This window comes from Phocoena sinus, chromosome 12, assembly GCF_008692025.1.
Source record: "Phocoena sinus isolate mPhoSin1 chromosome 12, mPhoSin1.pri, whole genome shotgun sequence".
Lineage (NCBI taxonomy): Eukaryota > Metazoa > Chordata > Mammalia > Artiodactyla > Phocoenidae > Phocoena > Phocoena sinus.
In genome coordinates, this window is record NC_045774.1 from 72,522,703 (window position 1) to 72,542,033 (window position 19,331).

The following is a 19,331-nucleotide window of genomic DNA, read 5'->3' on the forward strand; positions in this document are numbered from 1 at the left end:
CAGTAGAGTGGTCAAACACCCAAACCTCCATCAGACAACTTACAGCCAAATCCTCACCCCGCCACTTGACAGACCTTGGTCACATCCTCAGACTTTACAAGTTTCTGTTCTCCTATCTACAAAGTGGAGATGATAAAACCTATATCACAAGAAAGTTGGAGGAATTAAATTTAATAACGCAAATAAAATATTTACACAGCGACTGGCACATAAATAGTGATTGCTATTACTGTTTCTATTACTTCCAATGGTATTACCGTCAGTTCCAAATTTTCTAAGAACGAAAAGAAAGAAAACAGACCTGACCCGTGGCAAAATATTTTCAGCCCTTCCAACCTCCTCTTAGACTTTTCTTGTGGTCTTTTGCCCCAGCTGTTAGGGCTTTCAAGTTGCTCTAAGTCCTCTGTGATAGTATTCTTAGCATGGCATCTGAGGAGGTGTGTCTGTCCTATCCCCTGGTGTGTTTTTCCTACTCCATTATTATTATTCAGCCTCTCCCCTGACTGCCCTCTACTCAGAACATATATATATTCCCTCAGTGTAGCTGTGGGAAGCAATCAAATCAAGCTGTAACATATGATTGTCCCATTGTCCCTTCTAGGGATATTTGTGTTTTTGTAAAGGACCTTTTAACTCAAGCGAGTCTCTAATGTTTAATGTTTGTTAAGGCCGGGCTTCAGGACGTTACCATAATGTGTCTCATACTCAGATCAGTTTGGAACACGCTGGGTGAACCTGAGAAACAAGTGTCTCGACTGCAGGACTTCCTACAGCCCAATACACCACATAAATCTCTGAAAGTGGGTATACTGTGTAGCATTTCCCAAGCATGTTTGACAAATTCTTTTTAATGGCTAGAGGAGCAGTGTTCTAGGGAACACTGGTAGATACTGCAGAAGGCGGTATTTTAGGATGGGAAATCTAGCAGGTCAGTGGCAGGTTCTTGTTGGTCCCTACCTTCCAGAAATTTCTTCTAGGCAAGGCATATTTATGATGGCTTCATTCCTTCTGTAAAGGGTTTCTTTGAAAGCTCCAGGATTTTTTTTTTTTTACCATAATTAACATGGTGTGTTGACAGAAACACATTGGGAATCATTTGTACACATCAGCCACTGATAAATTGGACATTTATAAATGGAGGCTGCCTGCATGTTAATGGATCTACTGTATATTATTATAATCTACTATAGATAGTTATACACTTGTAGTCTTAAAACATGAAACTACATTTTTAATCTGTTGAAAATGGATCATTGACCACATAACTGGAGCAATTCAGTATTTGAAAACAACTATAAATTTAAGTCAAAATAAAGGCATTATGGTGCCATCTCCTAATTTTGTTTCTTTAGTTCTTTAAAACAAATCCTTGGTTGTGTCTGAAAATGTTTTTCAGGGATAGTGAAGATTTAACTTTTATGAACATTTAGTATACCTTTCATGTTAACAGTGTAATTTTGTCTGTAGTAGACTATAAAAGAACATGTAAACTAAAATTGTTTACATCCTCATCATATATTTAATTTTATTGGGCTTAAAGAAGAGATCCGTGTTTGCTAGAAACCACTAGTCAGAGACATCATAGTAACATAGTATATAAATATTACCTGGACATGAAAGATCGATGTCTTAAATTGCATAATAAAGTTATTTTTGTGTTTTATTTTTCACATCCATTTCCTTCCTAATGATACATAAAACATGCTTCTCAGAGCCCTTATACAATGAGAATCTTGTTACCTTTTGGATCCTCACAGGCCTCAGCAGGATCAAGGCTGTACCACTTGCATGTAACCAACATGAAGGGGCGCCAAGAGTCATTGTCTTGTGACCGCCAACAGTGCATGGGCCATAAAAATGCGTTTCAAGCAATTCATGTTGTATAAGGGAGCCTTCTTTGCAATTTAACTTGGTTCTTTTACGACATTTTTCTTCTCTTTTTATCCCTTTCATTTCTGTTGTTTTAAAACCTGCACCCAAGATGCCTTTGCAGCTTCTCCCGGGGAGGCCCCTGCAGCATCCGAAGGGGCCGCTGCGCCAGCACCCCCGACCCCTGTAGCCGCGGCGCTTGATGCGTGTTCAGGAAACGGTGGGTTTCCAGTCCTGAGCCCGTCTGTTGTCGTTCTGTCCTGATGTGAAACTCCTGTAGCTAGGCTTGGCCCTATGTGTTTCTGATTTTGCTTTCTTCTGAGTATAAAGTATCACTCATCGTAACGGAATAAAGAATGCGGGCACTTGAAAACATTAAGAAAACGAAGGGCATCCTTATCAAAATTGACAATTTCTCAAGATTGACAATTTTTGTCAGTGCAAGTATGCTCTCTTAATGTTTTTTTGTTTGTTTCCCTGTAATGCTGTATTGTACTCTTTTGTAACACTGAGTTCCAATACATTGGCATGTTTTCATGAATTTTCCAAGCTACCAAATTGACCAGATTAAAGTAAGGATTTGAATAACCATCTCTGATCCTAGACTGTAGGCTAATCTGACAATACTCTGAAGTGTTTCCGTTTCTGAACTTCGTGGTGCCTACTACATTTTCTTTTCTCTTTAGAAAAACATCCTAATGACTGACCCCTGCTAATAGGGTAGTAGCTCAAAGCAGGCCGCCTAACGCCTAGCTCGCATGTGAATATCTGTGCCAGGTGTCTCGTACCTATAGTTTAGACGCCTCTCTGTTGTCTGTTTCCTTACTGATGCCGTATGTGTCTCCACTTTCCTTTCCCCAAGACCCCTTTGCCCCATCTGAAGGTAGTGCAGAGGCTGCACCCGAGCTGGACCTCTTTGCAATGAAGCCACCTGAGACCAGTGTTCCTGTAGTTACCCCTACAGCTAGCACAGCCCCTCCGGTTCCCGCCACCACTCCTTCTCCTGCTCCCGCCGTCGCAGCTGCCGCCGCTGCCACTACCGCTGCCACCACAGCTGCCGCTGCCACCACTGCCACCACCTCTGCCGCCACCACCACCGCTCCTCCTGCTCTAGATATCTTTGGTGGTAATTTTTTTTTTGTCATTGTCGTTGAACTCTTTCCACCTGGTGGATTGAATTCTGGTCCTTGTGATGTACTGCATCCGCACCTCTGTCTGCATGGTGACTGTGTCATTAAATGGTTCTCCAGCAACCATTTGCAGCTCGTTTCAGAACCCTCCAGAGTGCTCATGCACAACTGGAAAGTGATGCTGTTTCAGGCGGGTTTGTCCAGTTGAGTAAAGGCATGTGTGTTCTTGGTCTTAGATTTATTTGAGTCTGCTCCCGATGTCGCCCCCGCACCTAAGCCAGATGCTGCTCCTAGCATAGACCTGTTTGGGACAGGTAAAGCCAACTCCCGCCTTTCTTTACACTAATTTGCCTAGATGTTTTCATGACTAAGCCCTTTGTCCTCACCTGTGATAATGCACTTGTTAGACTTGTGACTTTGATTTCAGCTCTCTACTTACCTCTGCTTGGTTTTGGTTTGTTTCACTTTTGGAAGATGCTTTCTCCTCTCCACCACAAGGGGCCTCTCCCGTGCCTGAGAGTTCTCTCACTGCTGACCTCCTATCCGGTGAGTGCTTTTGCCAAGGTGAAGCCTTCCGAGATGTCTTGTGGGCATCATATGTGGAGAGGCAGATGTGAAAACACGCGGGTTCGTCTTGAGTTCTTTTACACTCAAAACTCACTTTACAATAAAAAAAAAAGTCTCGTTTTGTGTCCATCCCCAACTGATGAGGGTAAATATTTCAAATCTACTGCCGATTGAAAAGAGAAAACCTCTTTTTCACGCTAAAACCTCTGACCTCAGGAGTCAAAAGTTTTATTTTCTTCTGGAAAGCATGTATTTTAAAATCTGTTGGCTTTTCCTTAACTGTTAAGATTGTCTACAGTCTTCGGGCTATTCAACATGAAATCTCAAGAAGCCGTTTGTCAAGGCTCATGGTTTCATTTTCCTTTGGGTGACATGCACTTTGTCCTGTTCTGTGCTTTGCTACAGTGGATACATTTGTAGCACCATCTCCTGCAACCACTGCGTCGCCAGCAAAGGTGGATTCTTCAGGTGTGATAGACCTTTTCGGGGGTGCGTATCTCTCCTCCTTCAACACTCACAGAATCTTTTATTCCCTCAGAATAGCTTTTAGATCTTCTGTTTCATGATACTTGGTCTTTTTTCTTTCGACTATGTGAAGTTATTTCCATCTTTTAAATGTAAACTTACGTTCAGATCTTTTCCATTTGTCATCATCATCTACATGCTCGTCAGTTCATCATATTTTTTAGTGCATGTCCTAACAAAACCAGATCATTTTTCATTTGCAGTCTTTTCATTCGAAGTCTTTGTGTTTTTAACTTTTTGTTCGTCCTAACGTAGAATCAGCTGATTGGACTTTCCTTCTACTGCTCTTCCTTAGTGATCCTGATCTGTTGGCTAAATCAACATTTCTAAGCTCTTAAAAGCAATATAAACATAGATAATTCAGAATTGAAAAGACATAAGCCAGTCGGAACTGAAAGCATAAGCTCTAGATGTCATACATTATTCTATAGGGTTTATTTATGTTGCGTTTAATGTTTCTAAATCCTCCCAGAGAACTGGAAGAGGTTTCACTGATTTAAATGCATTTTCCTTTTCCTGTGTGTTATCAGAAGACAGGCAGATGTACTGAATTAACTCTTGAACTACTCATTTGGATGATACATTCGAAGTCTTCTATTAGCAGTAAATTTATAGGGAAAAGTCCAGGTTTGAAGTGATTTCTTCGTGAACATCTATAAATGTGTATGCTATGGGGTAAAATACCATCCTTAGCAAATTAAACCCACACTGAGTACCTATAGTACATTGACACATCATGGCGTACAAAGATGTCACAGTCTGTGACATTCAGGGGCTCAAAACTTGTGCAAATAAACACTGAAATTTAATATATAGGTACAAGTAGGGCTGCTGCTGTTTAAATTAAGTTTGTTAAATTGTATTTAATAGAGTTCTAAGTGGGAAGATTCTTTCATTTTACCTTTGGGCAAAAATTTTAAAAACTTTGATCCTGTTTGGATAGGAATTAGAATTTACAGAATTTAGTCCCAGAGTTTTATTCGTAAAGAAAAGAAAAAGAATTCTCCTACTCTTACAGAGATGTTAATTCTTAAATAGCCTAGAACTCATCTTTTGAGAGAATAAACTGGTCAGAGCACAATTCAGTCCACTAAGTCATTTAACACATCCACAGGAGACAAGCTTACCTCACAGAGTGTCATGTCTGTGCATTTCTTGGGAAATCACTTCCCTTACTTGCTGTACTTACTGTTTACACTCTTTTACTTTTTTGCTGCATAATGGATAATGGGTAGATGCATTTGGAAGTAGTGCTTCTGAACCCCAACCTGCATCTCAGGCTGCTTCTAGCTCGTCAGCATCGGCAGACCTACTAGCTGGTAATTAATTACATTTACATAAAATGGTGTTTTGTTAAAGTTAAGTTTGGGTGTATTTTTATAAGTAACAGATATTATATAAATTTCAAGGTGCATGTTTTTTTCCCTTTTGAGACATGAAATTGAAAAGCAAGACATTGTGTAATAGAAGGTTGATTATTTCCCAGGATTTGATGAAATTGGTCTTAAAATCACAGCTGTACACAAGCCACCCCTGTGGCTCCTTGGGTGCTCTTAATATGCGTTACTTTCAGTTAGCACATTCCTTTTTTGTTTATTAAGGAGGTAATGTGCTTATAGCAATTTTTATCTTGTATTGCCCATGCCCACCTTTTTTTTTTTAAGGAGTTTGTGGGGAAAAGTACCGTGATATTTGACAGTTGGTTCTGTAACATGAGAAACTGTTACAGAGTTCCACCCTTGGGTTGAAGCCACTGCTACCTATATGTTACTGTAAAATAACTGATTGTTCTATCTGAAAACCCCTGGAGTGATCCCAGTTCAACAGGGCCATAGTGTGAAGTAGATTGGCACAAGGTGCCCACGATTATTGCTCATTGCCAGGATGGGATAGATAGAATAACAGGAAACATTTCAGCGACTCAAAGGTCGTAAAAGCCAACTAATAGTTTTCCTTGGGACCAAATCAAAGTGTGCTTAATGATAGCTAGACCTAGACATTATTATTGTTACAAGCAAAGCATTTGCCAGTTGTCAGACCACAGTAGTAAGTTTCAGGTTCAAGTTCTCAGTCAACAGCCTCTCGGCAGACGCTGCTGGTTTGCCTTGCTCTGACTTGACTTAGAAGGGTACATAACAGGAGGTACGGCAGTGGCATCACCGAGGCCACAGACACTCAGATGCAGCTTTGATGTCCCTCTCCTGTCATCACAAGGGACGCATTTTGTCACAAGGCTGGCAAGGGGCTGATGAGAGTGTGACTCACATCAGCACAAGGAAGTCACCAATGTCTGGAGTCTCTCAGCTTCAATTCCCTGCTACCCAGGTAGCCCCTGATAGGGTGAGAGGCTAGTTCTCATTTTTTAGTGTAATGAACAATCCTGACACCAGGAACAGCAGACTAAGGAACATTCTTTCTTGGATTAGTGATGACCAGTGACCTCGTTAAAGGACCCTCATCAGCTTTCCAAGTTGTAGGAAGTTGGACACAAGGTCCAGAGTCTGGAGGTGTCATCACAGCCCAGCTGTTACCCTTTCCTTCTATCGGTCATTCAGACAGGTTTAACAGTCTTTGCCAGGGGCAATAGCATTTCTTTTGCATTTTTCCCATTCTCTCCAGACTACCCTGGTTAAACATGACACTCTTGTTTTCTGAATCCACTTCAAACCAGTAACTGCCAACCGATATTTTCCTGAAGGGTGAAGAGCCAGGTTCCACTGTGATGTCACTGTGGACTTTGGAAGCTACAAGTATAAGAGGCAGTGCACTTAACACAGACCACAGCTGGTTACTTGGGGAAAACAGTACTACCTTGCCTGGCTTTTCTCCTGACCTAGGTAGTCTTCATAACAGCTTCAAATTGGTCACAGTAACTTTGAAGCTCTTACTAAACCAGTAAACTTCATCCATGTTTTCAAGGTTCAGCAAAAGGATTTTAACGGGCCACAGAAATAGCATATTTGGGGGGAAATGACCTTGTCAATTTTTACATGAGGTTGCTAATTATAAACCTTTTGCTCTGAAGTTATAATTAAGCTTCAGGTAGCACATGACATCAAACGTTCTGGCTTTTTGCAAAATTCTCAGAAGTCTTTCTTTCTCTCTGGGTAGCCCCCATCCTGCCACAGACCCCAGCAAGGGGTTTGAATCCTGCCAGACAGAAGCCTGGCAGAGTGGTCAGCCACCACTGACCACATCCAGTGCTGCAAAGCCATGTCGTCTTCTCCAGTGTCTCCAGTTTGTTTGGGCTCTCTGTGCTTCCAGGGCTAGAACCTGAGATACTGTGTTTCCAAAAGAGCCAGGTACACTAGAAACAGGAGCAGAGAGGCCAGTGGTGAAAGCCACTGTTCCCTTCCAGTGCCAAGTCAGACGTCAGTGACAGAGCTGAGAGATTTGATCCTGGGAGATGAGATGGATCTCAAATACACCTGTAACGAGCAGGAAGGGTTCTGTCACCTACTGCTGAGTCTAAGAGCAGGTAGCTGAGCCTCCACCGCTCAGCTTGGTACATGGATGGGTCCCACGGGGGAAGTGCACAGATAATGCAAGTCAGGTCCCTTCACTAGAAGCAAGCTTAGATTACTCAACTGTGTTGTCCATCCTGAAATCTTAGTAAAATGTGGTAGAAAAGAGCAGAAATCAGTGCTGAAAGTGACAGTGTCATTTACATAGGTGGTGTTTTTTTTTTTTTTTAATTTATTTATTTTATTTATTTATGGCTGTGTTGGGTCTTCGTTGCTGCGCACGGGCTTTCTCTACTTGCGGGGGGGGGGGGCCACTCTTCGTTGCGGCGTGCGGGCTTCTCATTGCGGTGGCCTCTCTCATTGTGGTGGCCTCTCTCATTGTGGAGCACGGGTTCCAGGCACACGGGCTTCAGCAGTTGCAGCACGCAGGCTCAGCAGTTGTGGCTCCTGGGCTCCAGAACACAGGCTTACCAGTTGTGGCGCATGGGCCCAGCTGCTCCGCAGCACATGGGATCCTCCCGGACCAGGGATCTAACCCGTGTCCCCTGCACTGGCAGGTGGATTCTCAACCACTGCACCACCAGGGAAGCCCTACATAGGTGTTGTTGACTGTGCCCTTCCCCCCTTTTCCACCGTATCTTCTTGTGATTATTTCAGTGATGGGAAAGGTATTTTTGTGTACATGTTTTCCTCTATTTTTTTCCTATTTAAATTAATTAATTTTTTAATATAAATAGGTATAAATGGGTTTTAATGTCTAGTTTGCTTTCCAAATATTTCTTGAAATTGAGTTTGTACATTTCTGTGTCTGATTTACTTGGCATGGGCCAATATCCTGATGTAAGAAATTTTCACCTAATATCCTGATATAGGAAATTTTAAATTACTTCTAACTTCTCCAGGTCTTAATTATTCGGGCTGGTTTTTCATACTTCTGTTTTGCTTATAGAAAAACATTTTTCACACTTGCTCAAGTAACAAAATAGCAAGAAGCCATGTTTTCAGTGAAGAATATCATGGACCATTAATGTAATTCTATCTTATGAACCAGAAGCAACTTTCCTAGCCAAAAAAATGAATAAACACAAACCCTGCAAATATATACAGTATAAAATCACAGTCATATTTGTACAGGTAATCTAGCTGACAGTGGCTATTCTGAGCTTTCACATTGCCTAGACATATTTATTTGATGAATATCAGTGATAGGACAAACATTCGGGGCCCTGTATTACAGTAATTTGCAGTGAAGCTTAGCACTTGGGTTATATCTGTGTGTGTGTCTGTGGAGACAGATCAGATAAGTCCACAGGCTACTGAAATAAAGGGGAACATTATTTTAAAAGGTAAATGAGCCTAATCATGGATAACAAAGAAGTCCACAACTGGGCTTCCCTGGCGGTGCAGTGGTTGAGAGTCTGCCTGCCGATGCAGGGGACACGGCTTCGTGCCCCGGTCCGGGAAGATCCCACATGCCGCGGAGCGGCCGGGCCCGTGAGCCAGGGCCGCTGAGCCTGCACTTCCGGAGCCTGTGCTCCGCAACGGGAGAGGCCACAACAGTGAGAGGCCCGCGTACCGCAAAAAAAAGAAGTCCACAACTGCCATCAGGTTCAAAGTAGGAATTTGAATTAAAAAATAAGAGAGAGAGAGAGAAGGTTGTATTATGTGAGTCTCTAGAATCTTGTATTATTGGCTTTCAGTAATAAGACGATTGTGAAAGAGTAAAAAAGAAAAATAATACACAGACACAGTAATGGGAGGTTCAGACTGTCCAGAATATAATGTCCGTTGCTTGACTGGGAAGAGATCTCACCTTATGCTTGACTGAGGTTAGATTTTTTTTGAGGGCATAAATATGCATGTAAATAACAAGGGAAATGCAATAAAGATGTAGTGTAGATGTAGTGTAAATTTTAAAAATGATTTTTAGAGATTTTAAACCAAAAATTAAGAATCATCTCAAAATTGGGGAGAAAGCTTTATCAAAACTTGGTTTGTAATTTAAAACTAGAAAATAAAGGCTAAGTGGATAATCTCTTAAAAATGGGCTTATCTCCCAGAAAAACTTGTTATTCTTCTTCATTTAATTTACTTCTAGAACTGTCAGATAGTACCAATTCCACAATTGAACTATGGATAAAATATCATCTTAGTCACCTTCTACTCCTTGAGTAAAAATTTCAAGTTCTGTTTGGTGCACCCAGTGTGGTGACACTAGAGAAAATTCTAGAAAAGGCAACTGCTGTGGCCAAGGAGAACCGACTAACAGAATAAGTCTCTCCAAGTCATCGAGATTACTGGTGGGATGCAGGTATTACCCGTATCTCAGACAGAGTCTGGCTGGACCCTTGAGAGTTAAGTTTATAACAAATAGAAGGAAATATTATTTCACACAGTGAAGAGTAAAGCTGTCAAATTCCTCTCATGATGTACCAGCTGAAAATACAGATGTTTGAAAGCTAGAGACAGATTCCTGGATGACAGTGGGAAGTGGATTATTAAGGGAGGTTAGGTATGTTGAAGGATATGAGGTTGACTTCTGAGGTTGACATTAAACAGGAAAACCATGTTCTTCCATAATAGACCATTCTGAGGCAACCGTGCCATAATCTGTACTAGTGGTAGTAATACATTTTTGATAATAGAACATCATCTAATGTCTTATTAAGAAATCACTTTCTTCACAGGCTGCATAATTTTGTACGGAAGCGAAACAGAGTGAGCTCTGCTTCTGTCTCTTGATTGAGAGCAGTACTTTACTTCCAGACTTCAAAAGAGAAATATTTAATTTGAGGTTTGGTTACTTTACAGTAGGCTTTGATTTTTCCTCACCTTTTAAATTCAGAAGTTGCCCTTCATTCAGTAAGTGTAATTCAGTGTTTTAGGCATTTTGTTGAATATTAGTGGAAAAGGTGAAAACAAGAGGAAACAGTTCCTGACACCAAAAAGCCATTCCTAGGCTGGGGTGGAGAGATGTACCAGGCGCTGAGGACGCAGAGGCAGAGCACATAACCCACGTGTACCGGCGGTGGGAGGGGCAGGGCGCGTTGTGGCTGGTAGCAGCAGCAGGCAATATAAGGTAAGGAAGCCCTCCCAGAGTTGGCGTTTGACTCACTACGGTGCATTATGGCTGCAACTGAGTTTGCAGGGATGGGGAAGGGCCCAGAGACAGATGAGCTTGTTTGCCATGCAGAGGAACCTGCATTTTATGAATCTGAAAGCTAAGGGGAGCCAGTGAAGGATTTCAGAGACGTTTTCCACTCAGAAAGATCACTCTGGCTGCACCGTAGAGGCTAGATTGGACGAGGTACGGGTTAGAAGCAGAAAGCCCCTCGGGTTGTGTTGGGTGAGCCTCAACTTGTCAGTACCAGCAGTGGGACTGGAACGTACGTGAAATATATTAAGGAGGATTTGATGGCAGAGTACACGCATACTTTTCTGATTTGCCTTTTATTATTATACCGAGCCAGTGTGTACAACTAAGCATTTTCTAGCTACCTGGTATTGTGATTTGAAGAGGCAAAATTTAAATACGATGAAAATAATTATCTGAAGTTTAACCCTGGTGAGACCTTCTTAGCTTTATGTACTCCATTAAAACAGTAGATTAGATAGCTGCAGGTTCTTTTAACAAGGGTATACAGTCTTGTGTGCTCTCTTATTTCCAGTTAAATTAAATCGCTCATTAATACATGACAGGTTTCAAGGTACTTGAAAAACTTTTTAAAAACTAACTTCCTGGGTTTCAGTGCCTTCTCATCCATATGCATTCAATTCCTTTTTGGTCTTCTATGACTTTTTCTGACTCTGTTTTAATGGCCTTTACTTATCTTTAGTTGTTTCTGCTTATATTTCTCTGGAATTATTTTTTTCCCAGGATTTGGGGGTTCTTTCATGGCCCCTTCTCCATCACCAGTAACTCCTGCTCAGAATAACCTGCTACAGCCCAATTTTGAGGCAGCTTTTGGAACCACACCTTCAACTTCTAGCAGCAGCTCCTTTGATCCGTCAGGTGAGGCAGTGATTTTCAAACATGCTTTTTATTTGTTCTGATTATAAAGTACACCACCTAAGGCTAGCGTGATATCAGGAAATTTATAAGCAAATATTGAGTGATGACCTTGTTTTAAAACTGTTCGATAAATCTCTCATTCTATAATTTAAAGTAAATATTTTCTGTACGTTTTGGTAGCTCTAAGAGTAACCTGCAATCCCTCTCTGTGTTTGTTTTTAACTTTTAGCAGAAATCTAACTTAACATGCACACCCATCTGTTTGCATGAGCTTACATGCACATGGTTTGGAGAAGGTTAAGGGAAAACAAATACTTTGTGCTAAATCTTTGTGCAGTATCTTAACGTGTGGACACTCCCACTGCTGTTGCTTACACCCTCTGAAGCTTGCCTGGCCCTTGGTTTTATGAAGTTGACACAAATAGTATTCTTTGCCTGCCTTTAACCTTTCATCCTGCTGTCATTTTGTTTGTATTCTCTTCCATTCTACTCTTCCCATGCTGGGTCCTTACTACAAATTTTCAATTGGTGAGTTTTTGGCAATCAAATGTGTTTCAGAAACACCCTAAATATATCCCCTGCTTGACAATTTGGTTGCTTCCTTTGCCAGTGCCTAGTTGAATGCTATCGTTTTTTCAACTTAGAATTATTGTAGAGTGGTGTGTATGGTAAATATGCATAGTTTTTTGATAAAAAATTAACAACCATAAAACCTTGACATAGTTATCAGCAATAACTTTTGCACACATCCTATGAGCCTTCATTTTGAATGGTCTTTCTGTATTCCAGGAACTAAACAAGTGATCATTTGTTATATGCTGATCAGGAACCATCCATAATGGCATGATTCCTGATGTTTAAAATAGTGTTTACTGTAGCTATGCCCTTAAAGTTAGAACCAAAAGTGAATACTGTAATGAGAGAAGAAAATCAAAATTCTTACTTCTACAATATGGTCAACTGTTTTTCAGATACTTATTACTAGGTACTGACCATTAGATCAGGTTTTATTCCAGCACTGATTTCATAGAAACTAGGAGATTCGGCCTTCCTTTCTCGTTTAAGAATTGTTATAAAAGTAAGCATTGTAAATACTACACACTGAGTACCTATATAAAGCAAGCATTATAATAAAGGTGTGACATATATTATCTATTTTAGTTTTCACAACAAATCCGTGTAGTAGTGGTACTCTCCCCACTTTCAAATGAGAAAACTAAAGCTCAGTCACTTTCTCAGAGTCACATGTTAGTGAGGCATGCAGCTGAATTTGAGCCCAATTCTGATTCCAAAGTCTATGCTCTTTCCTGTACATTATACAGATTTTCTTTTCCATCTTCACGTTCATTAGTATTCCCATACTTTATGAGTAGACATATGCAGAGATGTTCTTTTTTGGTGTTATAGTCGTTAAAAGTGTGAATGAAATGCCTTCTTTTATAAGATTGTAAATACATTCACTTGTTTCTATAGTTTTTCAAAAGGCAGTGTCCCTTTAATTTTGCATATGGGTTTTTTTGCAGTTATTCTGAACCCAGTCTATTTGATTTCCAGTGTTTGATGGTCTAGGTGATCTTCTGATGCCAACCATGGCACCAGCCGGGCAGCCTGCGCCCATCTCAGTGGTACCTCCCAGTTCTGCAATGGCAGCAAGCAAAGCTCTTGGGAGTGATCTTGACTCATCTCTTGCCAGCTTAGTAGGCAGTGAGTAATATAGTTTTCTTCAACAGAATCGTACGTGAATTTTTTTCTCTATCTGTTCGTATGTATTGTTTCTGGATTCACTTACAGGCGAGTGTGTCAAGGAGCAGACAGAAATTCTTAGCGCTTTACCCAGTACAGTTCCTTGGAAGATACACAGTCACTCTGCCGTTGTCTCCCAAGCAATACCCAGGACACTTTTAATCTAAATTACAGAAGGTGTAATTAGAGAGCATGTACAAGTATGAAACCAAGTGTATTATGTTTAAGAGGTACTTAATTTTTTATTTCTCTTGGAAATAACATAGAGTAGCTTAAATACAGTATATTTACCAATTGAGTATCCAAGTTGATTTCAGTTACTCATTGAACAAATATTTATTGAGCAGCAGGCAGTCTTCTAGTTTCTAGAGATAAATCATGAACAAAACAGGTATAAATTTCTATTAATAAGATGCTTAGAAGGGCAGAGACAAACATTAAATATTTTCAAATAAATGAATTTTCTAGTGCCATGGAGAACAAAAACAGAACACGCCAAGAGGGATTGTGAGTCCTACAGAGTGGGAGTTAGAGTAGGCCTCACTGAGAAGGTAAAATTTGAGCAAAGATTTGAAGGTAAAGGAATGAACCATACGGATATCTGAAGGAGAATATCTGCAGGCAAAAGAGAGAGCCAGTGCAAAAGCACTGGGGCAGAAGATTGCCTGAAATATTCAAGGAGTACCAACGAGGCTAGTGGCTAGAGCTGGCTAAGTGAAGGAGAGGGTCCTAGGAGATGAGGGCAGCTATTATAAAGATTGCCTTTTTTAAAACAACTCTGAATTTAATTTTTTATTAAGGTGAATGGGTTTACCATCACAGATACCTTTCATTTTACTCAAAGCTATATCAAAAATTTAGGCAGATCCCTGAGACAGACCTTTTTTCCTATGCATTATCCTGTGGACATACTTTTTTTCCCATTCATCGGTCCTTGGTCTGGACATTCATGAAAATGCTTTGATAACAACCACGGAGAGGTTATTTGAATATTTCTTCCTACTTTAAAATTTTATCTTGCTGGTGGATAGTCTGCAGTAGTAAACTGCTTTTACTGAATATTATAATGTACTGTCTAGATCTTCCTTCAGAAATAAAGACTTTATACCTCCAGGGCTGAAAGTGCCACTAGCACACATCCCTCAGGTGGCAGCCACCTTTAAAATTATCTCAACTGAAGCAAGCAGACCACTTGAGAAATAGCCAGACAATCTGGATAAAGAAGCATAAATTCGAAGTAGTCATATTTTGCAATATCAAAACTTCTACAAAGCTACAGTCATCAGGACAAATGGTATTGGCTTAAGGATAGAAAGATAGACCAATAGAATGAATAAAGATCTCAGAAATAAACCTCACATACATTGTCAAACAATTTTTCAAGGATTCCAGGACCATTCAAAGTGGGAAAGGACAATCTTTTCAAAAAATATGCTTGGATAACTGGATAGCCACATGCAAATGAATGAAGTTGGGCCTCTTCCTTATACCATCCACAAAAATCAATTCAAAATGAATCAAAGATCTAAATGTAAGATAAATCTGTAAAACTCCTAGGAAAAAAAACTAAGTACAAGTCTTTATGACCTTAAATGAGGCAGTGGCTTCTTAGATATAATAGTGAAAATACAAGCAATCAAAGAAAAATAAATTAATAAAAATTCATCAAAATTAAAAACTTTTGTGTTACAAATTGATACCATCCAGAAAGTGGAAAAACAACCCACAGAATGGGAGAAAATATTCCCATATATCTCATAAGGGACTTACATCCATAATATATAAAGAACTCTTACAATTCAATAATAAAAGTAAAACAATTTAAAAATCGGAAAAGGATTTGAATAGGTATTTCTCCAAAAAAAAAGCACAGGTGGCCAATAAGTATGTGAAAAGATGTTGAATGTCATTAGCCAGCAGAGAAATAAAAGTCAAAAACCACAATGACAGGCCACTTCACACTCACTAGGAAGGCTATCATCAAAAAGATAATAACAAATATTGGCTAGGATGTAGAGAAATTAGAATTCACACAGTGCTGGTAGGGATGTAAAATGATGCAGTTCTCCAAAAGTTAAACATAGTTTCCATGTGGCACAGCAATTTCAGTCCTAGCTATACATCCAAAGAGAATTGAAAACATATGTCCACATGACTTGTACACAGATATTCACAGAAGCAATTTTTATAACAGCCAACAAGTGGGAACAACCCAAAAGTCCATCAACTGTTGAACAGATAAACAAAATGTGGTACATTCATAAAATAATCAGCCATAAAAAGAAGATGAACCTTGAAAATAGTTTGCTAGGTGAAAGAAGCCAAAGTACAAAAAGCCACGTATTATATGATTACCTTTATATGAAATGTCCAAAGCCGGGGAATCTTTAGAAGCAGAATGTACATTAGTAGTGGTCAGAGTGACTGCTAATGGGGATGGGGATTCCTTTGGGGTGATGAAAATGTTTTGAAATTAGAGTGTGTTAATGATTTCACCACCTTGTGAACATACATTGTGCACTGAATTTTACTCTTTTAACAGTATGAATTTATGATATGTGAATTGTATCAGTCTTTTTAGAAGTCTCATCTTACTATACACCCATTAGAATGACTAAAATTTTTAAAAGAAGAGAAGAGCTGACAGTACTTTCTACTTACCAAGGGTGTGGAGCCTCTGGAATTCTCACACTTTGCTGTTGGGAATGCAACATAGTGTTGCCATGGAAATCAGTTTAGCAGTTTCTTATAGTTAAACCTATACTTAATATGACTCTGTAAATACATGTCTAGGTACTTGTCCTAGAGAAATGAAAACATATGTTCTCACAAAAACTTGTCCATGTATCTTTATAGGAGTATTATTTTAAAATGCCAGAAACAACCGAAATGTCTTTCACTGGGTAAATGTATAAGCAAACTGTGGTAAACCTCTTCATTAGAATACTACTTAGAAATGAAAAGGAATGAACTAGTGAGGTACACAAGAGCACAGATGAATCTCAAATACATTATGCTAAGTGAAAGAAGCCAGACATAAAAAAATTATATACTGGTAATTCCACTTATACAGTTTACTTTTGGGCTTCCCTGGTGGCACAGTGGTTGAGAGTCCGCCTGCCGATGCAGGGGACACGGGTTTGTGCCCCGGTCCGGGAAGATCCCACATGCCGTGGAGTGGCTGGGCCCATGAGCCATGGCCGCTGAGCCTGCGCGTCCGGAGCCTGTGCTCTGCAGCGGGAGAGACCACAACAGTGAGAGGCCCACGTACAGCAAAAAAACAAAAACACATACAACATATACAGTTTACTTTTGTTAAGGCAGAACTATAGGGAATATATCAGTGGTTGCCAGGGTTAGGAGTAAGGGGAAGTTTGGGTTGCAAAGAGAGAATATTTTTGAGTGATTAAATTGCTGTGAATCCTGATTGTAGTGATGATTACGTGAACCCACGTATTTGTCAAAATTTATAGAAATGTACAACACCCCGCAAAAAAGTCCCACTGAATTTCACTGTAAGTAAATATTTTATTAATGAAAACATATTCCAAAACTGAAAAAAATTTTATCTTCATACTCCTTATCAATATTGCAGCTTTGCTTTTTTTTTTACAGAAATTGACAAGCTGAACCTAAGATTTATATGGAAATGTAAGGAAGCCAGAATAAGCCAAAACATTTTGAATAAAGAAGAATCATTTTGAAAGACTCACACTTCATGATTTCAAAACTCAACTACAAAGCTACAGTAATTAAGACGCGTGGTACTGCATAGGAATAGGCATACACATCAGTGGAATAGAATGACAGGCTACCAATAAGCTTACACATCTGTGGTCAGTTGACTTTCAACAAAGGTGCCAGGACAGTTCACCTTTTTGATTTGTTGAAAAGAATTTGTTGAACAGAATTTGTTGAAAAGAATCACCTTTTCAACAAACAGTGCTAGGACAAGTGGATATCCACATGTAAAAGGATGAAGTTAGACTTTTTATTTACCCCAAAGTAATTAATTCCAAATGAATCTAGAACTAAGTGTAGGAGTCAAAATGATGAAACTTTTAGCAGAAAATTTATGAGTAAATATTGATGACCTTGGATTAGATAATGTTCCTAGATGTGACAGCGAAAGCACAAGCAACAGTAGAAAATAAAAGATAAATAGGACTGCATCAGAATTAAAAACTTTTGTGCCACCCAGGAGACCATCAAGACAGTGTAATATCCAGAATAAGTAAAGAACTCTTATAACTCAATAATGAAAAGACAACCCAATTTTTAAATGGTCAAATGATTTAAAAAAGACATTTCTCCAAAGAATATATACATGTGGCCAATGTACACGTGAAAAGAGGCTCAACATCAGTCATCTGTGAAATGCATATCAAAACCACAGAGAACCATCCCTTCACACCCATTAGGATGGCTATAATTAAAAAGGCAGATCATAACCAGTCTTGATAAGGATGTGGAGAAATTAAAACCCTCTAACATTGCTGGTGAGAATGTAACATTGGGCAGCTGCTATGGGAAGCAGCTTGGCAGTTTCTGGAAATGTTAAACATAGAGTTACCATTAGGCAGAGGTGCCTAGAAAGCTCTTCCCCAGATCTCTGCTCAGCTTTGCGTAAGCTTCACCCCTATGAGGCCTTCCTTGAACACCCTATTTAATCCTGCCTGCCCCTCACTCTCAGCCTACCCCACCAGTTCCCCCTTACCCTGCTGCTTTCCATTTTCCATAGGCTTGCCATATCATCTTCTAGCAGCCTGTATACTCTTTTATTATTTTATTGTTTTATCATCCATCTCACCCATCAGAATGCAAATTCCTCTGGGGTTGGGCTCTTTGTTTTTGTAACTAACCTATCCCAACTGCTTAGAGCAGTGCCTAGCATATGTAGGGTTCAATAAATATTTGCTGAAATAATAAATGAATTGAGCTTAGAGCAGAATGACTAAGCCCGTTGGGTCAGGAGTCCCCAGGACCACCCACACATTTATAGATCCACTAGGAGGACTCAAGGGAGTCAGCACGTAGTTGTACTCACAGCTAAGGTTTATTACAGCAGCATAGTAAGGATACACAGCTGGATCATCAGGGGCAGAGACACAGGCAGCATCCAGAAGAATCCACACATGGACTTCCTTATGCTCTCTCTTCCCCTTGAGGGGAAGAACACACAAACATGCAGCAACCCCTAGGATGTTCCTGCCCAGGAAAGCCCTTTAGAGACTCAGCATCCAGGGTTTTTATTGGATGCTTGTCCTGTAGGCACTCTGCCTGGCATGTACCAAAATATCAGTCTCGTGGAAGGAAAGCAGATTTTCAGCATACACCTTGTTTGTGCAGTTTAGATACAGTGATCCACGCTTATCATTAGGAAAACTTTTATCTCAGTATAGGGGACAATTGATATTAGCAAGGTCCCCAGCCACACGGGCTTTCCTAAGATAGCAGTCTCAAGCCTGCTATGTTCACTCTTTTCTGGACACCAGTAGACATTAAAATATGATCCTTAAGAATAACGTGAAGTGAAAGAAAATGTTAGACTTGAGAATATGTTTCCTAACGTGGTTTCTCCTTTGTAAAACTAAATGCAGTCATCTGTAGGCAAAATATGGACTTTTGCTAGACCTCTGATTCTTTGATCTTTTAAATGTCATATCATTTAAGCTGAGTATAGAGGTTTAAATTCTTTTTTCTTCTATCCATTTATAGATCTTGGAATTTCTGGTCCCACGTCCAAAAAGTAAGTATTTTTGAAATTGTCTGGTTTTCTTATGAAAAGTGTATCTGTACTTATTTGAGACTATCAAACATTGCGCTCATTGGAGTAATTACTCATTCCCAGGCTAGGTAACTGCAAAATTGGTTTTAATTCATTCCCAGTTTTTGTTTTTGTTGTTATTCTATTGGAACCTCCAAACTACTGGCTCTGCAGTGAGAAGGAATAATCTATTTCAGCCTCCATATTGTCACTAAGTATATCTAGAAATATTTGGGAATTGTGGTTTGAATACT

The 19,331-nt window shown here is 39.8% G+C and overlaps 1 protein-coding gene across 44 annotated transcripts in view; it reads left to right on the forward strand.

Moving 5' to 3' along the window:
* The window catches only part of SNAP91 (synaptosome associated protein 91), a 155,376-nt gene that overhangs the window by 118,356 nt on the left and 17,689 nt on the right, over positions 1-19,331 (forward strand). For 15 of the 44 annotated variants that reach the window (XM_032651402.1, XM_032651400.1, XM_032651404.1 and 12 more), the window contains 9 exons: positions 1,982-2,089; positions 2,732-2,995; positions 3,236-3,313; positions 3,474-3,545; positions 3,972-4,055; positions 5,327-5,410; positions 11,433-11,567; positions 13,122-13,271; positions 19,029-19,059. In XM_032651402.1, coding sequence (XP_032507293.1) covers positions 1,982-2,089; positions 2,732-2,995; positions 3,236-3,313; positions 3,474-3,545; positions 3,972-4,055; positions 5,327-5,410; positions 11,433-11,567; positions 13,122-13,271; positions 19,029-19,059 — 1,006 coding nt within the window. Of the gene's footprint in view, positions 1-1,981; positions 2,090-2,731; positions 2,996-3,235; positions 3,314-3,426; positions 3,546-3,971; positions 4,056-5,326; positions 5,411-11,432; positions 11,568-13,121; positions 13,272-19,028; positions 19,060-19,331 lie in introns of all 44 variants that reach the window. The other 29 variants (XM_032651413.1, XM_032651415.1, XM_032651416.1 and 26 more) reach the window with 12 other exon arrangements.